Source organism: Brassica oleracea, chromosome C9 (genome assembly GCF_000695525.1).
Source record: "Brassica oleracea var. oleracea cultivar TO1000 chromosome C9, BOL, whole genome shotgun sequence".
Classification (NCBI taxonomy): domain Eukaryota; kingdom Viridiplantae; phylum Streptophyta; class Magnoliopsida; order Brassicales; family Brassicaceae; genus Brassica; species Brassica oleracea.
In genome coordinates, this window is record NC_027756.1 from 22,379,056 (window position 1) to 22,400,338 (window position 21,283).

Here is a 21,283-nt window from a genome sequence, read left to right on the forward strand (position 1 = left end):
CTCAAGAGTCAAGACCAATAAAAAATATGAGTTTTTTTGTTCGCCGGTACTCCGATTCGAATTTCTCTTAGAGAGTTCGCAATTGTCATTGGGCTTAACTGTGGGAGATTGCCTAATTCGAGAGGCCGCAAGAGGAAAAAATCCCTTAATGAGAAACTCTATTGAAACGAGCTATTTGGGTCGCTCAAGTCGGTCTCAGTGGGGACATGCTCAAGAACAAAAAGGTGAAGACAGGGATACACGCATCAAGTTTGCATGCCTCGCTGTTGTTACCTCGGTTCTGTTACCATCTTCTCACACGCCGAAGGTCAACCCTGACCATGTAGAGTTGATTTGTGATGTAGACGAATTCATGGCATATCCTTGGGGGCGTGTGTCGTCTCTTCTTAAGAAAGATGAACTTGCTCTAGCGCAGGACTCATTTGCGCTTAGATGTTATGTAGAAGCTATCAAATTAGTGATGATTGCATCGGTGCCTGAACTGAAGGAAGAAGTGACACCTAATGCTCCAGTTGTAGTACAGGAATCAGATAGTGAAGATGAGGAGAATGAGGCAGAGGCATCAGACCAAACTGCATGTGAAAAATCATCAAACAATGCCAAGTATGTACTAATTCCGGCTCATGCGAAGACCATGGACCTCGAATGCAAGATATCGGTAATTTTATTTTTACTTGTTAATTGCTTAGATGCTTGTTAAATCTTCTATATTTGCTAAATCATGTGTTTCTGTATTTGCTAGTTTTCGTGGTAGCTGATAAATTTAGACATTTGTGTAGGTGCGTGGTCGGTCTATTCTTGATGCACCACATGAGGAGTGGGATCTTGAGGCTGACCTGATGAACTTGTAGATCCACTGGTTGATACTTTGATGGAACTTGTCGCGTCTTGTTTCCGTTTCTAGAAGAAGATGTTTAAGGGAGGTTTGACCGTTTCAGACTTAACACGTATGAGGAGCCAAAAGCGGAAGGTTAAAGCGTTTCCGCTGAATTCACAGAGGGTGACACCCTTGACCAAGACGCCAGCAATCTAATTGCCAATATGGTGTCCACGCAATTGAAAGAAGAGATCAGCGGCATTGTGGAAAGGGTGACTACTAGGGTTGATTTGCAGGTGAAGAATGCGATCATGGGACTGAACCTGGACGAGAGGATCAATCGGTTGGAGACATTTATTAACCCGATCCTCGGCTTGGAGACCATGATTGCTGGCATTGTTGCTGACAAGATAGCTGCAATGCAGGATGCAGTGATTAACTCAGTTTGCTCTCGTCTTCGAAACGATGTACTGGTTAAACCACACGATATCAACCAAAATGTGACTCAGATAGGAAAAAATCAGCCGGACAGGAACGTTGAAAGCAGATCCCTACTATCTGGTCATATTCCTATACAGGGTACCACACAAAACGTTGAACCTGCCGATGCCATTAATAAGGTTATAATTATATTCAGCAGTCCCATGTAACTTCTGAGGTAACCGGTAATTTTTTGTTTAGCGTTGCTTACTGAGGTTGTTCTCTAATAATGTATTCAAATTTCAGGCGTTGGAAAATATCACCCCCGCTACGCTACGCTCCCGCTCCCAGATTTGGATATTACAGAAGGCCCAGCCGTTTCTGCAAACCCCATACAGGACAGGAGGACGGGTGTCTTAGATCCTGTTTCGACTGAAGATGCTCAGGTAACCCATCCAAGCGAGGTAATAATGGCGTTTATATTTTCTCTATTGCCTTTGTATGGCAGTGTAGATTAGTGAATGCTTGGAAGTTGTGCTTAGTAATTCTAAGCTCTTTATCGGTTGGTCTGGATTAGGTCAATGAACCATCATTCTCCCTTGGCGTTGGAGTTTCTCAGGCAGCACCTAATACAGTTGTTGTTAATGCAAAACCTCTGGAGTATGTTCTACCGGCTTCTAGGCCAGCTGAGCCACCCATAGCGCCCCGCAAAAGCACGAGATCTCGTGTTACTCCCGCTGGGCTGGATGATTTTAAATGCGACCCCACTGTTGTGGGTGGGCTGATCTTTATGAGAGATCTGGAACCGCACTACTTGGGGGTTCTTGAGCAGGTTACAGGGATGCAGTAAGTAACCATTTATTCGATATAGCTATTGGTAGCTGATAATACTATTTTTAACAACATCAAATTATATTATCTCTTTTCAAATCCGCAGGTCCACCAATATAGGGAGGGACCACTCGGTCCCCATGTTTGATTTCCTTGATATCGCCCTTAGATCAACCCAAATGGCCCCCAAGGTATTTTCCAAGGATTCCATTACATTATCATCTTTTGTGAATGACATTTTGTCCTCTCTTGCCAGGTTATGGACTCTTTAATGGCGTTCATTAACAGCCAAACATCCCTGAATGACGCCACGGTAATTGTATCAGATACCAACCTTCCCGCCACCCTTATGTCACACCATTCTAGGTTTGTGAAGACGTCTGTGAAAGATCGACTGAAGTTCAAGTTCAGCGGAGACGCGCTCTGCTGCGTCACCCCTCGTTTCAAAGGAAGGCTGTATTTCCCGTTTAACATCGACCAGCAGCACTGGGTTGGTGCTTGCGTGGATTTTAAGGCTGGTGTGCTTCATGTGCTAGACTGCAACACAGCTCTGATGAGCGATAGCCTTATGAGGAAGGAGCTGACTCCGGTCGCAAGCATGTTGCCGTTCATCGCTTATGGAGGCAGCAAGGGCGAGTCAAGCGCGCTCGTGAAGGCTTTCACCGTTTCTAGGTGTAAAGGAATCCCACAGGTTGCATCCGCTACCGACGCTGCCGTGATGACTGTGCTTCTCATTGACGCTCACAAAGAAGGTGGCGTTGATGCCTGCAAAACCATAACACCCAGAGTGCTGCCAGGTGCTGCGAAGCAGCTTCTCGTCAAGTTTTTCAGACACATAACGCAAAGCGCCACCAATGAGTGAGGCTCAGTCTAGTCTTCAATATTTTACCGGGGAAAAACTATTGTTCGGATTAATTCTTGTCTTATTTGGTTAACTTTATTCTACAATTTATCTCAACGCAGAGACTCTGCACTAATGTAGGACTCTTTTTATTTGCTAAGGACTATGTTTATTGCTAAAAATTTAGTCACTTCTTTTTTCGTTCTATGATATCACATTATATGTTAATTTTCATGGATTTTAGTTGTGAGCATGTTCTGTATATCTCAGTCTCGTTTAGGTAGTCAAAGTTTCGGTCACTGGGACAAGTCCTATGATCAAATGTTTTGTCTGTTAAAGTTTCATGTAATTGAAATTTTCCCTATGTTATCCAGTTATTCATCCGAGTGACACCCATTCATTTGACTGTTAAAGAACTTGTCCCAGTTACAAATATATTTTTCATCCAACTTTGTTTACATCTGTATTCCCAAAAATTATCTGAACACACAATATACTAACAGCTAACGACAAAACCATTTATACTTTTTACCCTCCTATGTTTTCATTCCTCACCTATTGGCTCTCTTCAGTACTCAAATGCATTTGTTTGGTAAACTATTTTGTATTCGTTACCGACGTTTTTAACATGCAAAGTTGTATGTTATAGCTGCCTCTTTTTCCATCACTCGCTTGATCTGTTACTAATTTGTTTATCAGACAACTTGTTTCCACCAACGAGTTTTATTATCTGTCAAATATTATATACCCTTATGCCATTACCTTAAGGTTTACTATATATAATTATAATAATTCCACATATAAATATATATAACAACCAACATTTAATGGAAGTGCTATCTTTTTCATTAGCACATCATAATTTTGGGTTCAAGTCTTACAGTGGAGTGCAACATTATTCCACTCTCTAGTCGTACTTCAATATTTGTGAACAGCTTAGGGGAACAAGTTTAGCATATAACATATAAAGACAAGGTCGCCCCCGATCTGACCTTCAAAAGACCATCCTACCATCCGTTGCCACTCCTAATACTTATAGATAAGTGATCAGATAGGCATTCTGCAGGTCGCGCGGTTGTGATCACTACCGCCGCACCTGCTACAAGCCCTGCTTCTCTTGAAAACCCCTGTGTTCTGTAACAATAATTGAATTATCAGGTAAATAATTTTGTACCAACTATATATATATAACTCCTGCTAAAAAAAGTGATATACCCTTATTTCACCCGCTGATGGGATTCGTGCCTTCCTGGGTCTTCCTGCTGGCCTACGGGTGTTTGGTGGGAGAAGCTTCATCTCAGGCTGCTCGTTGGTAGCTGTGGATGGGTTCACCGGGTTTATGCTCTCTGCGTAAGCCAAGCCCCAGTACGCAGTTGTGTACTCCCTAGCCACCATGCTCTCAACGTCATGCTTCCCGTTTACTGCTGCTGCAACATCATGCGTGCAAGGAATTGCTATCATCTCGAATTCCCTGCATGAACAGGTTTTTCTATCGAGATCCACTCTGTGGAAGACACCCCCATCATCAAAGCACCTCATACTTCGCGTTTATGATGTGTCGGATTGCATATCCGGTAGACACTGTGAAGTTCCTTGACACGATGGCAGCAACCTTTGGAGTTAACGCGCTACCATTTGTGTTAGCAGCAGTGCGCCTGCTAGAGAACCAACCCATAAGCATTGTTCTGATGTACTCGATCAGACCAACTATAGGGTACTCCCTTGCTGTGGAGAGGGCATTGTTAAGTGTTAAGACCCCTCGACGTGAGATCTCGCCCAATGCTCGAAGCCTATCCTTATGAGGTAGTCGGCGCAGGCAATGTCAATCACCTTAATCTCATTGAAATGAGTATAGAAGTCTTCCACACGGAATGCTCTGGCTATAAGGTACATAAGGTGTTTCTTCTTGAAAATGGTTTGGTCATTTCGCTGGATATGCATTAGGCAAGCGCAGTGCTGCGACTGTGGATAAACCTAGAAATATATTTTTGTTATATCACCATCAGCCACGGATATTATCATATAATTCAATGAATAGCATATAAATAGTATCTTGAAATAATCTTTGTAGCAGACAATTAACAAGGTTACGAAATATTGCATTTGTAACAGTCACATATCTCGTTTAACGTTAACATTTGCGAATTATAAAGAATCTAGACGTAGAACTTTTACCCTGCGTATCCCCGAGTAGATGGCGGTCAGATACCAAAACCAGATCGTAGGAGTCTGGAACCACGGTTTGAAGCTTACTGAAGAACCAAGTCCAAGACTGATCGTTCTCAGAGTCTACAATCCCAAACCCAATTGGGAAAATTTGAAAGTTCCCGTCTTGAGCACTTGCTGTGAGCAGACGGCCAGAGTATTTCCCCTTTAGGTGGGTGCCATCGATAATCACCACCTTCCTCATGTAAGGAAATCCTTGTATGCTTGCGCCGAAGGCTAGAAAGAGATACTTGAACCGTTGTTCTCCATCAGGGGCTGGAACCGTTTCCAACGCAACTGTTGAACCTGGGTTCTCAGAGTAGGATGGCAGACATTGATAAGCAGCCTCTGAGCTTCCAGAACCTTGCCCTATTGCTGACTCTCTGGACTTCCATGCCTTCCAGTAAGTAATGGGGACCCTATGTTCAGTACTCATTAGCTCTCTTACTTCCCCCGGGCGTGGATCAGTCCCACTCCCACCACCGTAGCGCTCTCTCATCATGTCATATGGAGCTTGAAAGCCTCTTTATTCTCGAATACTTGCCCAACCCTAAGATGGTCATTCGCTTGCAAGTCAGACCCTTCTGCCATATTGAAGAAATTTAATATGGCCACTTCACACCTGTTCATTGAGGCCAGTGTACCCGAGTTCGGTCCTAGTCCGCCACCTAAAGAGTTTCCTTCTCCTTGTCCCACTATATTCCGCACGCTAGCAACACTGTCTTGTGTCATGATTGCCTTCCCCTTGTCTACCATTGAACAGTCTCCTTTGTTAAAAGTATCGGTCACTTCTCTAAGTCTTATCACGCCACCTGTAGCTGGAGGATCATCGTCAGTGTCAGGCGGTCGAGATGAGTCTGTTGAAGAACCCAAATCACTTCCAATAATGAACCCATCATCCTCTTCCAGCTCTCGTGTTAGAGCCTTTTGAGTGTCTTTTTAGCTTCAGAAGCTCCTCTGTAGTGCATATCTCCATCAACACGTCCTCGCTAGCTAATAAATAGCCTCTCTCCACTGCACCTGCAAAAACGTAACATTTGTTTTTTCGTTTAACTGTTAACATTTAACTTAGACTCACCAGAAAGCTGTACCAGATACTGAATCGAATTACTGACACGATTATTCTTATACACATACCTCTCCAGCGTGTTAATGGTTGCTGACCGGGCCTAGGGTTCGCAATGAGAATCAGACCCTCTTCCATAGCCGTTAAACGACGGTAACGGCTAACGTCTGCATCGCCGTAGGTTACATAAAGCTCTAGCCACACACAGTCTACACGGACAGCCATGAAAACTTCCACGTCTCTGTCGTCCTTGATCTCCAAAGGTGGTGATGTATACTCATCCGTTTCTTTCATCCAGTCGGGTAACTCGTAAGTGAGAAGAACATGCTCGGTGGGTAAGAGAAATTGGTCAAGCCTGTACTTTTCTTTTACCGTAGCTACCAGCGAACTGTAGCTCTCGTTCTCTTTCAGCTGGACATCGTATTTGGACTCAATGTGCTCCAATGGAAGTTTTTTAACAAGGAATTTCTTAAAAAAAAAAAAATTTAAAAATAGAATTGGAGAAAAAAAAAACATTAAGAGAGGAAGTATTCAAGAATGAAGAGAAGTGTTTTGGTCAACCGGTTATACTATTTGAATGTAAAAAAAAAAAAGAGAGAGATAAATAAAACCCTCATTCACAACTTTTAGAGCATGATTATCTCTAGAAACCCATTAAGTTTCTTAATGACTATTTAAGTATTAAATTTTAGTTAAGGAATTTAGGGAAGAGTCACCTAATTTTCTTGCTCCAATGGGAGTTTTTTAACAAGGGGTTTCTTAAAAAAAAAAAAAAAATTTAAGATAGAATTGGAGAAAGAAAAAACATTAAGAGAGGAAGGATTCAAGAATGAAGAGAAGTGTTTTGGTCAACCGGTTATACTATTTGATTATATAGATCTATTTGTGATTAACTTCACCTTGTTACAATACAATAAACATCAATAACCCGAAGAAAGTTGATATCTCAACAAAAAAACTTTTACCAAAACTATTGAGACCGACTAATCAGCTGTTTCCAACAAGGTTAAGTGGTGATCACTGATCAGAAGGAGCAACTTACAAGCAAGTCAACGCAGATGGGTGATGAAAAGATGGACAACTCACAACTAGTTGTCTTCTTCTTCCAAGCCCCCTAGTCAGGTACCTGGATCATATAAGGAATGTTCTAGCAACTTCAAGGTTCTCAGCCATGAGTACGTAAAGTTATATATATATATATGTCTACATTTTAGTTTATAGCAGGGACACTTCCAAACATATCACATGCGCCTAAACCAATCAAATACCTGAATCAGTTCTTAGATATTTCGGTTTAAAATGTTACCTTTAAGAATTGGTGAAGATCCTTCACACAATTCATAAAAGATATGGTAGGATCTCTCGCCATTGGACAGCTGCACTACTCTTGACTGATCCAAATAGACTACTTGTTAGTCCATGAATAGCTAACTTGTGTAATCTGACTAAATCTTCTCAACAACAAAAATTACCTTTTCTAGCAGAACTGTGGTCATTCAGCACCAAGTAGTCACAGGAAACAAAAATACATGTGAGCTCAATATTCAAGAAAAAATGACAAAGAATAGGACAAATGTTCAGTTCTCTACTCACAAGTTTCAAGTTTTGCTCCGCATATATTTCCCTTTCCACTAAAATGAATCTCCATCAGTTTCCCCTGCATCAAAACAGATCTACTATGAATCCGGACCACTTATCGGTTTACATAATGTGAGTTATCCTTAAAATGTTTATGTAATTCTTTCCACACATTTCTTACTCTGCCAACCATAACCAAATCAAGATCACTAAAACTGGTTATTATAAAAGTTAACAACTTGAAGAGACTTTTACCAAGTAGGGAGGATCTGCAACGATTATGTTGAAGCAATGTTTAAGCTCCAACGGTAAATCTTCAGGTTCGTTGTAATCATAAAACGTGAACTCACTTCCATATCTCTCAAACCTCATATCGTACTCCAGCAACTGCACCTGGAGACTCGGATCCTTCTTCTGACTCACCACAAACAAAATGAATCGGTTTCAATACAAATTCAAGGTCTTTCTTAATCATTCAAAGCGATCTACAAGCATCGTATATATCATTCAAATCGAAGAAAGTACTAATCTTTCTAACAGTATCTATGGTCTAAACCAGAACCCAATGAATCGAAGCAAAGACCAGTCATTTATCGGAAAAAAAAAAAAAAAGAAAGTGGAATCGAGAATCAGAGGAAACGAAAGAGAGATTAGAGATGAATCAGATACAAACCTGGAGAGAGAGAGTGATTTGGTAGCTGAAGAAACAAAAGGAGAATGCTTTAAAAAACAGAAGAAAAGAAAAAAAAAATTGAAACTTCAGGGTTTTCTGACACGTGTTCTAAAAAAAAAATCTTGTGCTTTTTTTTTGCTGACACGTGGTGGAAAAACTCAGTTCAAACCCGGTTCTAAAAAACCTTAGTTAAGGATCGGTAAACCCATTTTTATTTTGTTTTGATTTAATTAAATGGATTATTTTGCTTAAAAACCCACTCAAGACCCAGGGATAAACATGGTCTAAGCTAGGGCTTTTGGATCTAATTGAAGCCAAAATGGTGGGTATTGGGCTCCTTCTGTCAATCAATGATCACATCTCTAATTTGGGCTTCAAATGGGTATTATCCTCTAATTCACCCTAATTTTTTTTAGTGTTCAAAGAAAAAGTTAAAAATATTTGTTTTTTTGACCGCACTCAGTGCGGGACCGAACACTAGTATATAAATAAATACTTAAAAAATATAATTTAAAAAAAAAAAGTTTAAAACATAATTTTCGATTTTCAAAAAAAATTTAAAAAAGTATAATTAGAAAACATTGGTTGATTCTACTTTATTTATTTTTTAACATTGGTTGATTCTGATAGTATAATTTGTCGGGCTTAATAGTTTAATCTTTGGTATGAATAAATTTAGGGCAAATTTCCAAAATAGCACCATTCTAAGTTTATATCACAAAAATAGCACTCAAAAACTAAAATGACCAAAATAGCATTTTATCTTTTGAAAATTTTAATTTTTTTATTTTTCAAAATTTGAAATCTTATCCCCAAAATCTCATTTCTCAACTCTAAACCCTAAACTCTAAACTCTAAACCCTAAACCCTAAACTCTAAACCCTAAACCCTAAACCCTAAACCCTAAACTCTAAACCCTAAACCCTAAACCCTAAACCCTAAACCCCACCTTTTAACTCTAAACCCTAAGTTTGTGACTTTTGATAAAACATTAAGTGCTATTTTTGTGACTTTTGACCTTGAGTGCTAGTTTGGGAACAAAAACTTGATTTAGTGCTATTTTTGTCTTTTTCTCATACATTTATCATGTTTATGTTTTCTTTTGTTTTCAAAAATGTGAACCAATATTCTACTTTATTTCCAGGGAAAATTTTATGTTTACCACTTTCTTGGTACCACTTTTCATCTTTACCACTAAAGAGACATTTTCAAAAATACATTCTTTATTAAGTGGCAAAAGACTCTTATACCCATGTTCTATATATATATATATAATAAATCATTATTTAAATAAAAAAAAAATAAAAAAATATTCTCTTATGTTTTCGAATTATACTTTTTCAAATTCGAACTTTTTCTAAAAATATTTTTTGAATTTTATTATTTATACTTTTTTCGAACTTTTAAAATTTTTTAAAGTATTTATTTGTATATTTATTATAATCCTAAATTTTACTTTCCAAAAATCCTACCCACCCTCAACTCTAAACCCTAAGTATACATTAGTTAACCCTAGGGGTATAAGTGTCTTTTACCCTTCATTAAAAGTGATTAGTGTTGACATGAAAAATGATACTATAAGTGTGGTATTTGTGGCAATTTCCCTTGGTTTTTAGTTGTTATGTAGATTTAGTTAGCGAAATTTTTATTTTTTTTGTCAATATAACATGTCTAGCATTTGTTGTCCACAAAGACATATCCGCAAATCTTTAGTTTATAATTCATCGTTTATGATTTTTCCATCTTTAGTCTTTCATCCATGAATCGTTTTACATATGTACTATGTATCCACAGATTGCTGGTCCAAAGAGTTTTATTAATTAATTACCAAAATATATTAAAATGGATGTTGAAATATAGTGGAGCAAGCCTCTATATAACGTTGTCCACGATTTCCATGTCTACGTCGTCACTATCCAAACTATCATTGTCCATGTCTCTCTTGTCCACACGCACACTTTGGTTTTTCATATCTAGTGTATTTTGATTGATCTTTTATAACCTTTTTTAATTTACATTTGTAACTCTATTAACTATTCATAGACAAAAAAAAACTCTATTAACTACTCTCGTATGCTTAGGTATATCTTAGTCGCTACCTCTTGTAGTTTACCTTGTATAGATTTCATATAAGGACATCGTCCTCGTGGATCATTTTTGTTTTACGAATTTTTCAATTTACATCCAAAGAACTATTGACAATTATACAACATGTATGCACTCCCCTATCCATACTTTCTTATCCCAAACCAAAAACCCAATCCATATAACCCATGTCCACACATCCCTTATCCACACCTACAGACAAAATATAAGACAACTCTAATAGCACTGTTAGAATCAAAATGGAGAGAACCAAAAACATTTGAAAGACACACACATTCGTAAATATTTTTAAGTTCGTCGAAGAAAAAGAAAAGAAAGCTAATAATTATTTTTTAAAAACTCAAATCTTGATGAGTCATTATCAAACAATTGAAGTTTTGTACTGCTATTTTCTCAGACATTGGATATGATTTATTAGCATCTCATTCAAGGGCTTAAAAAATTTCCATTAATCGATTAACCTACTTCCTGAGACAAATAAGTAACTCTTAACCAAACACCCACTCATACTTGTTTCTCTACCAAAGGAAGGTTATTATCGTCCACAACAACGGCGTCCGTACACAAAAAGTGTGTCAGATACAGAATGAGTTTTCCTAGGTAAACAAAAGACAGAATGTGTCTTTATACGTAACTCTCTCTAGATTAAAGTTAAACATAATTGCGAATATCTATGAGTTATCTATAAGTTAAGTTAGACTCATACCTACTAATCACACTCATCATTTTAGATGATTATAGACATGTGAGTGTAGGGGTACACAGTACACGTCCTGCTCCATTTTAAACCACACAATTAGTTTTGCGTTTGTTTCTTTGGACAGCTCGATCAAACAACTGAGCTATGCGCATGGACAAACCATGCTTTTAGAACAGGGTTGGTGTGTGTAGGCAAGTTTTACCCAAAACAATGCATATGTAATCACAAAGTATCTTAAAATCGAACCCACCAAAGTAAATAAGTGCACAAAATATTAACTAAGACTAAAACTAAACTAGTCATTTCTTTGACTAATTTATACGGGATCAAATGTTTATTTCACATAAGAGGACTGCATACGCTTTATCCAAGATCGTCCACTTTTTTTATTGGATATAATTTTTTTTGTTGGTTGTTCAATTCCGGTTTGGATTCCCACCTCTAGCTTGAGTCATATAAAAACCTTTTGAAATAAGAAAAAACATTTATAATATTATTTCACAAATTAATTTTATGCATCTCATTTGTTTTAATTTTTAAAAACCTAACAAAAAATATTTTTATTAGATTAATATTTCTAACTAATTTTTATTATTAATATTAAATTTTTGTTTATGTTATTCTAAATGATCTATTTAATAAATAACAGAAAATAAAATATCTTATTATAGTAGTAGTATATATATAAATTGGTTCAATGTAATAATCAAATTCTTATTATATTTTAAAATTTTTTATGTAAGACAAAAATTATATATACCTAAAATTTCTTAACATATTTTTAAGGTTTTAAATTTACAATTCAATTAAATCTAAAATTGACATTATACCTCGTTATTTGACAAAAAAGATTAAAATATATAAAAATATTTTAAATAATATTTAAATTATAATAAATCTATTAAAAGAATTATATAGTTTTCTATATACTTATACGGAAGAATCTTATATTTGCGTTATAACTCAAACTCAGTTAATTATTTAAAATTTATAGTCGATATATTCAGCCAAAATCTAAAGGACAAATTGCACATCAACAAGAATAAAAAGGCTAACAAGTTTCCCATAAATATTTATAATTTTTAGCTAAATAAATACAGTTTTATTTAAAAAATATATATACTTAATATTAATAAAATCTTTGTTAATAATTGTTAGTTGGTATAGGAGCATGGATTATCGGATGATGATTGTTGCATCCATTTAGAAAAATAACGGTGGAGTATAGCGTACATCGTATTCTAGCACTTTTAATATGTTTATTTATAGAAATTTTCAATACAAACAATTATTAAATTTTAGTGTACTACTTGTGTGTTTAGTGCTTTTAGACAGGTAAAATGAACTTTTTGAAAGAAAAAAACTGAAAACATAATACAATAATTAGGTTGATAAAGAAGAAGGTCAGAGTGTTAGCTTCTCTGGCATTAGGGATGGCCAACATATTCATAAATATTGATTTAATTTGTTATCTGTTTCGATTTGAATGGAAAATTTTAAATATATGTAACATTACAAATCAAAGAAAAAAACTGATATGCAATATATGTAAAAATAAGGCAAATCATAAATACAAATATTTTAAGAATGAATATCCGATCTGATCCGTTATATGCAATATTTATATATATTATAATACTTAAACTTGATTTAAGTTTATTTTTTATTTATTAAATTGGAAATTTTAGTTATTAGTTTTTATACTAAAGAACTTTTTATCTTTGTATTATTTTTGATTTTTTTCTTTTTAAGTTTTATTTGTAAGGATTTAAACGGATATTCGATTAAAATATAAAAAATACGGATATCCGAGCATTGAATATCCGAGTAGATATGAATTGAATCAGAACATATATCTGTTGATTCAAAGTTTCGGACAAAATAGATCGAATCACACATACCTCTAAAATCCTTGATATCCAATTCATGTCCACCTCTATTGGCCATCATAAAACTAAGCATCTTGAACGAGTCTTTTGAATCAATTCAATATTTTAGTTTTAATTATTTAAATAAATAGATATTTTTCATTAATTAACTAACAAATAATAAGTTTTTACTAATTTTATTTTAAGATTTATTTTTATTTTTGTATATTAATTAATATTATAAATAAAACTTTTACTAGTATTTTATTTTACAAAATTAGAAAATTATATATTTCATAATTATTTATGAAATTATTTTATCAAGGAATGTTAATCATATTTATGTTATTTTCATATATATATATATATATATAAATATATATGAATATTAATATTGAAGATTCACAATTTTTTTATGGTTTTTTCTTTTAGTTTAAAAATCAAATAATAGTAATGTGGTAAAAATCGTGATTTCATGTTTTGAAATCACCGTGACAATAAGAATTAACAATAAGAATTTTTTCATTTTAAAAATATGTGATCTCATCCATAATCATTTTCGTACATTCACAATTTTATTTAACTATTTTAAACTAAAAAGCTTTATTTGTAAATTAGTCTTTCCACTAAACATTTTATTCTCAATACTAAACCAATATTTAGGTTGAGACTAAAACACTTTAGTCATCAAAAATTAAGGGGGAAATTTCATGTTTACCACTTTCATAATACAACTTTTCATCTTTACCACTACTAAAGAGACATTTTCAAAAATATTTTTTTCATTAAGTGGCAAAAAACTATTATATCCTTGTTCTCTCTATATATAATAAATCATTATTTAAATAAAAATAATAATTTTTTTTATGTTTTCGAATTATACTTTTTTAAATTCGAACTTTTTTATAATTTTTTTCTTTTGAATTATTTTTCGAATTTTTATTCTTTTCAAATTTTCTTTTTGAGAATCGAAAATTATGTTTGAAACTATTTTTTTAATTTTTTTTATATTTTTAAGTATTTATTTATATATTTATTAGAATCCTAAATTTCATATTCTAAAAATCCTACCCCACCCCTCAACTCTAAACCCTAAGTCCAGATTAGTTAACCCTACGGGTATAAGCCGTGTTCAGAAACTCGCTAGACGCTACGCGTGCGGCACACATGGGCCTAGCAATTTATCAGAAAAGCGGGAAAAACTCAGGGAGTGCGCGGAGAGGAATTTTTTGTACTTTTATATGTATAATACCTAATTTATATGTATAATACAATATATTTATGTATAATACAATATATTAATGAATAATACATGTGTAAGTATAAAATATCCCTGTACTAAAATTATAGATTTGTGAATAAATACCGAATTTGATCACAAGAATATAATGTTATATATTACAGGAATTATCAGTACCAACGTTAAGTTTTGTATGTGGTCTGGTGGTATTAATATTGTTTTTAGTCAATATGTCTCAAGTTCGACAGCTCATTTTGTTATATTTATTTATTTTTCTTTAAGAGAATGGCATTTACGTAATTATCATTATCTTCTTCATTTCCTTACGTTTTTATTCCTGCAATTCTCTTATCTTTTTTTTTTTTTTGATAACTCTGGTATCTGGGCAGCCACATTCCCAACTATCCCCGTAGGGGGTCCAGCGCCCCAACGGAAGGGATGTTAAATCCGCTGTGGCCGGGGCTCGAAGTCGTGATGGCGGGCACCTCAGCCGAGGTTCCTTTACCACCAGACCATGAGGCCCGGTTCTCTTATCTTGTCACCATATCTTGCACTTCTACGAATGATTATACTCGATTCAGGATCATTTAGTCTCGATTTGATCTTTATTGGAGTTGACAAATCAAAATCACAACTTGGTTTTAGTGGTTTTAGCGATTTATACTACGCGGATTTAGATAATTAATCCCCGATTACTATTAAACTACGGTTTCTGCGGTCAAAACTCGGGTTGCCGGATAATGGCACCGATCATGTCCAACTCGCCATGGAAGCTCCCCGCACAACGTGTTCTCGGCCACTTACTCGCCCAGGCGGGCAAGTTTCAGAACATGGGGATATAAGTGATTAGTGTAGACATGAGAAGTGGTACTATAAATATGGTATTTGTGGCAATATCCTAAAATTAAGGACTAAAGTAGTTTTGTTAACAAAATAGGAATTAAAACACTTAGTTAGCACAACTAAAAATGGCTGATAAGAAAATTAAAATTTTTAACGAAAAATGTCTAGTTGTAAGTTTTTCCGTGTTATTATCACATTTTGTGAATGATTAAGAGCTTCAAGGTATATAAAGGCCCGACTCAATCCATGCTTCAAAACTTCGAAAACAAAAGATAACTAGGTATAGACATGTGTTTTTGGGCATGAAGAAAATTGTATAAAATATTTTGTTACATATAGTAAAATCAAGCAGAAATTTGTTGTTACATTATAAAATTAAACTATCAATTGTTGTAAATAATTATTTTGACAAACTGAAGACATACATTGAGTTAGTGGACCATAGTTTAAGATTTGTAATTAATGGACAAAGTCTTGTGGAAAAACAATGGCTCAGAACTAAATGTTTTTTTTTTGTCATTGAAATAAACTTCAAGGTTTCTGTTTGTACGGTATAAAGGGAACCTAATGAAAAGAAAAACCACAAGTTGCAACCATTAGGTGCTGAGATAAGACAAACAAAGCTTTTCTAAGCTGTTTCCAAAGATGATAACGGCTTAGTGACTGAGGACGCGTTGCTAGGCACGCCAACACCTATTGGTGCCATCCAATCCTCTTTTTACGCCAAGCAGCTTACGAAGAAATAGAGGCTTCAAGTTGAATACGAGCTTGTAACCATGAAGGCCTGACTGCGCCACATAGGACTGTGTGCGTCTCTCTCTTATCACACTCTCAGCTATTTCCATAGTCAAGAGATTACATCCTATTGGCACCCAGTTTAGACCACTAACCTCGAAGAGCAGGAGGAATGACCGAGTTTTCTGGATCCAGTTACCATACTCAGGAGCAGAGGTATGTTGGGTGAAGATTGTTGGGATAAGCTTGGAATAGCTTGGAGATAAAGCTACATATATAAAATAGGAAAGTCTATGATGATTAGGAGTTATCTTGTTATCATATATTGAATGTGTTTAGGACTTTATATGTTATATATATGGAGATGTCAAGCTTGTGACATAACATATGAGCTTTGGTGATTTGTGATCTTGTGAGTTTGAATTGATTGAATAAGAGAAGGACTTCTTATTAATTTGTGATTCAACACTTGGTATCAGAGCTTTCTACAAGAAACAGATCAGACGTTTGAGAGATTACAAGCATCAATCATGAGCGACATAAAGGATGAGGTCGAGACACCTTCTAAAGAGGCCGGACCTTCCTCCATAAAACTTCCAATGTTGAATGCTTCAAACTACACAGTTTGGGCTATGAGAATAAAGATTGCACTCAAGGTTCACAAAGTTTGGGAAACCATTGACCCCGGGAACAAACACGAAGAAAAAAATAACATGGCAATAGCTCTGTTATTTCAATCAATCCCCGAAGCCTTGGTACTACAGGTTGGTGACCTTGATACGGCAAAGTGTGTTTGGGACGCCATTAAAGCTAGGCATGTGGGAGCTGAGCGTGTGAAAGAGGCGAGATTGCAAACTTTGATGGCAGAGTTTGATAGACTCAAGATGAAGGACTCGGATACAATAGATACCTTCTCCGGGAAGCTATCTGAAATCTCCTCGAAATCTGCATCACTAGGAGAAATAATCGAGGAACCGAAGCTAGTGAAGAAGTTTCTGAAGAGTTTGCCAAGAAGAAAATATATTCATATTGTGGCCTCTCTTGAACAAGTACTTGATTTGAACACCACAAGTTTTGAAGATATTGTCGGTAGACTAAAGGCATATGAGGAGAGGATATGTGAGGAAGAAGATGAGCACCACGATGACGATCAAGATAAGCTAATGTATACTAGCTCAAACTCGGAATCTCAGCAAGAGAGCTATGGCAGTAACAGAGGCAGAGGACGTGGAGGACGATCCGGCTGGAGAGGAAGAGGTCGAGGAAGACACGGAAACTTTCATGCTCAACGAGAAGCGTACAAGCAAGGACAGAACCGTGATATATCACACATAACTTGCTTCAAGTGTGATAAACTCGGACATTATGCACAAGACTGTCCCGATAAGTTACTCAAGCTCCAAGAAGCAGTGGAGAAGAAAGATGAAGATACTACTCAAGATGCGGACGAACTAATGATGCATGAAGTGGTTTACCTTAATGAGCAAAAGGTAAAACCTAGTACCTTTGAAGCTGAGCAAGACACAAACAACATATGGTACCTCGACAACGGAGCAAGTAATCATATGAGCGGAAACCGTATGTTCTTCAACTCGCTTGATGAAGGAATTACCGGAAAAGTTCGTTTTGGTGATGACTCTCGAATTGACATTAAAGGAAGAGGTTCAATTCGGTTCATATTTAATGATGGTGAAAAAAAGATACTAAGAGATGTCTATTATATACCGGGACTACGAAGCAATATAATCAGCTTAGGTCAAGCTACGGAGGCTGGTTGCGAAGTGAGAATGAAGAACAAGGAGCTGTATCTTCTTGACCGGATGGGACACTTGATGGTAAAGACTACACGCTCTCCGAACCGACTGTACAAAGTCATTCTTGCCGCCGATACAGTACAAATTACAAATTCTTCAAATCTCTGAAACTACAGAGTCATACAAATGGCATGCTCGCCTCGGTCACGTCAATATGAATACAATGAAGTTGATGATCAGCAAAGAACTCGTGACTGGCATACCTCACCTGGACGTCAAAACAGAAACATGTGTATCTTGCCTGCGCGGGAAGCAAGCTCGAGCACCTTTTCCGAAAACAACTCTGCACCGAGCTACTCATCCTCTAGAACTAGTTCATGGGGACCTCTGCAGGCCAATCACACCTATCACACCAGCACATAAAAGGTATGTGTTTGTACTTATTGATGACTTCTCGCGATATATGTGGATAATACTACTAGAGGAGAAGAGAGAAGCTTTCGACAAATTCAAACACTTTAAGAGTATTACGGAGCTAGAAACTAGAGCCACAATAAAAACATTCAGAACAGACAGAGGTGGTGAATTCCATTCACACGAGTTCAATCTCTATTGCAAAGAGAATGGAATTAGTCGACACTTAACGGCTCCATACTCTCCACAACAGAATGGAGTCGTTGAACGTCGAAACCGAACGTTATTTGAGATGACACGGAGCATACTGAAGCACATGGATGTACCAAGTTGGCTATGGGGCGAAGCCACAAGGCACACAACTTATTTGATCAATCGGATTGCTACAAGGTCTCTAGCTGGAGGGAAACCGTATGAAGTCTTGCGCAACAAGAAACCGAACCTGAGACATTTGAGAGTTTTTGGTTGTATATGCCATGCGAGAACAGAAGCTGCGGGAAGAAAGAAGCTTGATGATCGATCACGGACCCTTGTCCACCTAGGAACAGAGCCCGGGTCAAAGGCTTATCGGTTACTTGATCCAACGAGGAAGAAAATTGTAGTAAGTCGAGACGTTGTGTTTGAAGAAGATAAAAGATGGATATGGAGCTCTAACGTGACAAACAGAGGATCGAATACAGACACCTTCTCCATCGATATACAGAGCTTCGAAAGTAACAATGGATATTCTGAGACACAAGCCATACGTGAGAATGAAGAAACAGTTGAAGTTGATGATGAAGAACAAGAGACAGAAGATGAAGCTATAGTCGATGATGATGGTGAAACTCACCTAAGAAGATCATCGAGAGTTAGTTCAAAACCGCCATATCTTGTTGACTATGTTATCCTTGCGGAGACAGAAGGGGAGAGACTGTTAATGGTTTTAAACGACGAGCCGTGGGATTACAATGAAGCAAAAGAGCATAAGGTTTGGGTAGATGCGTGCAAAGATGAGTTCTTTTCGATCGAAAAGAACAATACTTGGATACTTGTTGATCTTCCCTTGGGTGTAAAACCAATCGGTTTGAAGTGGGTTTTTAAGATAAAGAGGAACGCAGATGGAAGTATCTCTAAGTTTAAATCACGGCTGGTCGTAAAGGGCTATGTTCAAAGGCACGGAGTCGATTATGACGAAGTCTATGCTCCGGTCGCTCGCATTGAGACCATTCGGCTTGTTATAGCTATAGCAGCTTCGAATGGATGGGAGATACACCATCTTGACGTCAAGACCGCATTCCTCCATGGTGAGCTGAATGAAGATGTATACATCACACAACCTGAAGGGTTTATAATCTCGGGAAAGGAAGAAAAGGTATATAAGCTTAAGAAGGCGTTGTATGGCTTGAGACAAGCGCCTCGAGCTTGGAATGTGAAGCTTAATGGAATACTTCAAGAACTTGGCTTTAGGAGATGCTCTAAAGAGCCATCTCTATATCGTAAAGACAAGAAACAGGATGTTCTTGTCGTGGTTGTGTACGTGGATGACTTACTTGTAACAGGATCTTCGTATCAAGACATTCTAAGCTTCAAGAAGGACATGCCAAAGAGATTTGAGATGAGCGATCTAGGGAAGCTAACCTACTACTTGGGTATTGAAGTTCATCAGCATGAGACAGGGATATCATTATGACAAAATAGATATGCTGCTAAGATCCTCGATGAAGCCGGGATGGGCTCTTGCAACCCAACGGCTATACCCATGGATATCAATGTGAAACTGTCCAAATCAACGCAAGAGAAAAGCGTTAATGAGCGTGAATACAGGAGAAGCATAGGTTGTCTTCGATACTTGCTGCACACTCGTCCGGATCTTTCATATAGTGTTGGCATACTTAGCCGATACATGCAGGAACCAAAGGAGTATCATGGCACGGCCTTGAAGCAGGTGCTCAGGTACCTACAAGGAACAACTTCTCTTGGTCTTCAGTATTTGAGGTCGTTGAAACGTGAGATAACAGGCTATAGTGACAGCTCGCATAATGTTGACGAGGACGATGGCAGAAGCACACATGGTCATGTTTTCTACCTCGAAGACAGCCTTATAACTTGGTGCTCACAGAAGCAGGAGATCGTTGCACTTTCGTCGTGTGAAGCGGAGTTCATGGCGGCGACAGAAGCAGCTAAACAGGCCGTGTGGCTTCAAGAGCTGCTGAGTGAAGTTGTTGGTCGAAGCATTGTTCAAGTAACCATTCGAGTGGATAATAAATCGGCGATTGCTTTGACTAAAAATCCGGTCTTTCACGGACGTAGCAAACATATACATAGAAGATTCCACTTCATACGAGAGTGTGTTGAGAAAGATCAAATTGAAGTTGAGCATGTTCCGGGCAATGAACAACGAGCTGATATATTGACTAAGTCACTTGGAAGACTTAAGTTCAAGGAGATGAGAAGTTTGATTGGAGTTAAAATTGTTGGAGAAAATGATTCAAAGCTTAAAGGGGAGAATGTTGGGATAAGCTTGGAATAGCTTGGAGATAAAGCTACATATATAAAATAGGAAAGTCTATGATGATTAGGAGTTATCTTGTTATCCTATATTGAATGTGTTTAGGACTTTATATTTTATATATATGGAGATGTCAAGCTTGTGACATAACATATGAGCTTTGGTGATTTGTGATCTTGTGAGTTTGAATTGATTGAATAAGAGAAGGACTTCTTATTAATTTGTGATTCAACAAAGATTTTAGGAAGTAATCGGTTAGAGAATTCCAGGATCACCCACTGAAATTTAAGGTTCGCCATAGCTTTCACAGCCCACGAGAAGGTTTCCATAACCGCCTGAGCTTCTGATGTTATATTTGAAAACATTCTTCTGCTGTGGCATAATACTTTCCTTGTGGTATCTCTGACCATCCAAGAGCTTCCACATGAGTGTGATGAGGCCGACCAGTAACACCCTATGTTGCACTTAACCATGTTGCTAGGTGGCTTGGCCCAGGCATGCTGATGAGCTGACAAGCCTGGGGCCGCCGTGTGATCAGTAGACTCCGTATTCTATAACCTGAGCCACACAGATGCTTCCTCAATGGATTTGTCCAGAATTTCCACAGCCGATGATCTAACTTTCTCAAAGGTGAAGAGGTTCCTAGCTTTCCAAATGTGCCAGAGGATCCAAGGGAAAGCCGAACGAGCTTCCAGGTCAAT

At 37.0% G+C, this 21,283-nt stretch overlaps 2 protein-coding genes and 1 long non-coding RNA gene across 8 annotated transcripts; 1 reads left to right on the plus strand and 2 right to left on the minus strand.

Annotated features, from left to right (window-relative positions):
• The first annotated feature begins 1,041 nt into the window (after nucleotides 1–1,041).
• On the plus strand, nucleotides 1,042–3,108 carry LOC106314578. The gene is made up of 5 exons (XM_013752431.1): nucleotides 1,042–1,396; nucleotides 1,544–1,701; nucleotides 1,815–2,083; nucleotides 2,175–2,259; nucleotides 2,325–3,108. Exons 1-5 carry the CDS (start codon nucleotides 1,042–1,044, stop codon nucleotides 2,928–2,930), a joined length of 1,473 nt encoding a protein of 490 aa, XP_013607885.1. The 3' UTR covers nucleotides 2,931–3,108.
• A 715-nt stretch (nucleotides 3,109–3,823) lies between these two features.
• On the minus strand, nucleotides 3,824–7,528 carry LOC106317995. Of its 6 annotated transcripts, XR_001265264.1 has the most exons (6): nucleotides 7,487–7,528; nucleotides 7,223–7,306; nucleotides 6,252–6,648; nucleotides 5,085–6,134; nucleotides 4,125–4,883; nucleotides 3,825–4,043 (listed from the first exon to the last, which is right to left on the minus strand). XR_001265264.1 is itself a non-coding variant. In XM_013755824.1 (4 exons), exons 2-3 carry the CDS (start codon nucleotides 5,614–5,616, stop codon nucleotides 4,831–4,833), a joined length of 585 nt encoding a protein of 194 aa, XP_013611278.1. In that variant the 5' UTR covers nucleotides 5,617–6,128; nucleotides 6,252–6,741; the 3' UTR covers nucleotides 3,824–4,043; nucleotides 4,125–4,830. The 6 variants fall into 6 exon arrangements, 4 of the variants coding, with proteins under 4 accessions (XP_013611278.1, XP_013611276.1, XP_013611280.1 ...); XR_001265263.1 differs by lacking the exon at nucleotides 7,487–7,528 and having other exon boundaries at nucleotides 7,223–7,480; XM_013755824.1 differs by lacking the exons at nucleotides 7,223–7,306; nucleotides 7,487–7,528 and having other exon boundaries at nucleotides 3,824–4,043; nucleotides 5,085–6,128; nucleotides 6,252–6,741.
• A 122-nt stretch (nucleotides 7,529–7,650) lies between these two features.
• LOC106317997 lies at nucleotides 7,651–8,472 on the minus strand. The gene is made up of 3 exons (XR_001265267.1): nucleotides 8,432–8,472; nucleotides 8,014–8,172; nucleotides 7,651–7,837 (listed from the first exon to the last, which is right to left on the minus strand). It is a non-coding gene; the product is annotated as an uncharacterized LOC106317997 (long non-coding RNA).
• Between the last annotated feature and the right edge of the window lie 12,811 nt (nucleotides 8,473–21,283).

Bases quoted from the DNA above. Each gene is read 5' to 3' on its own strand.
- LOC106314578 (XM_013752431.1), top strand. From the start codon at position 1,042: ATGGTGTCCACGCAATTGAAAGAAGAGATCAGCGGCATTGTGGAAAGG. The intron at 1,702-1,814 runs GTAATAATGGCG...GGTCTGGATTAG, and splicing joins AGGTAACCCATCCAAGCGAG to GTCAATGAACCATCATTCTC. The intron at 2,260-2,324 runs GTATTTTCCAAG...CTCTCTTGCCAG, and splicing joins CAACCCAAATGGCCCCCAAG to GTTATGGACTCTTTAATGGC.
- LOC106317995 (XM_013755824.1), bottom strand. From the start codon at position 5,616: ATGATGAGAGAGCGCTACGGTGGTGGGAGTGGGACTGATCCACGCCCG. The intron at 4,884-5,084 runs GTAAAAGTTCTA...ATATATTTCTAG, and splicing joins TCTACTCGGGGATACGCAGG to GTTTATCCACAGTCGCAGCA.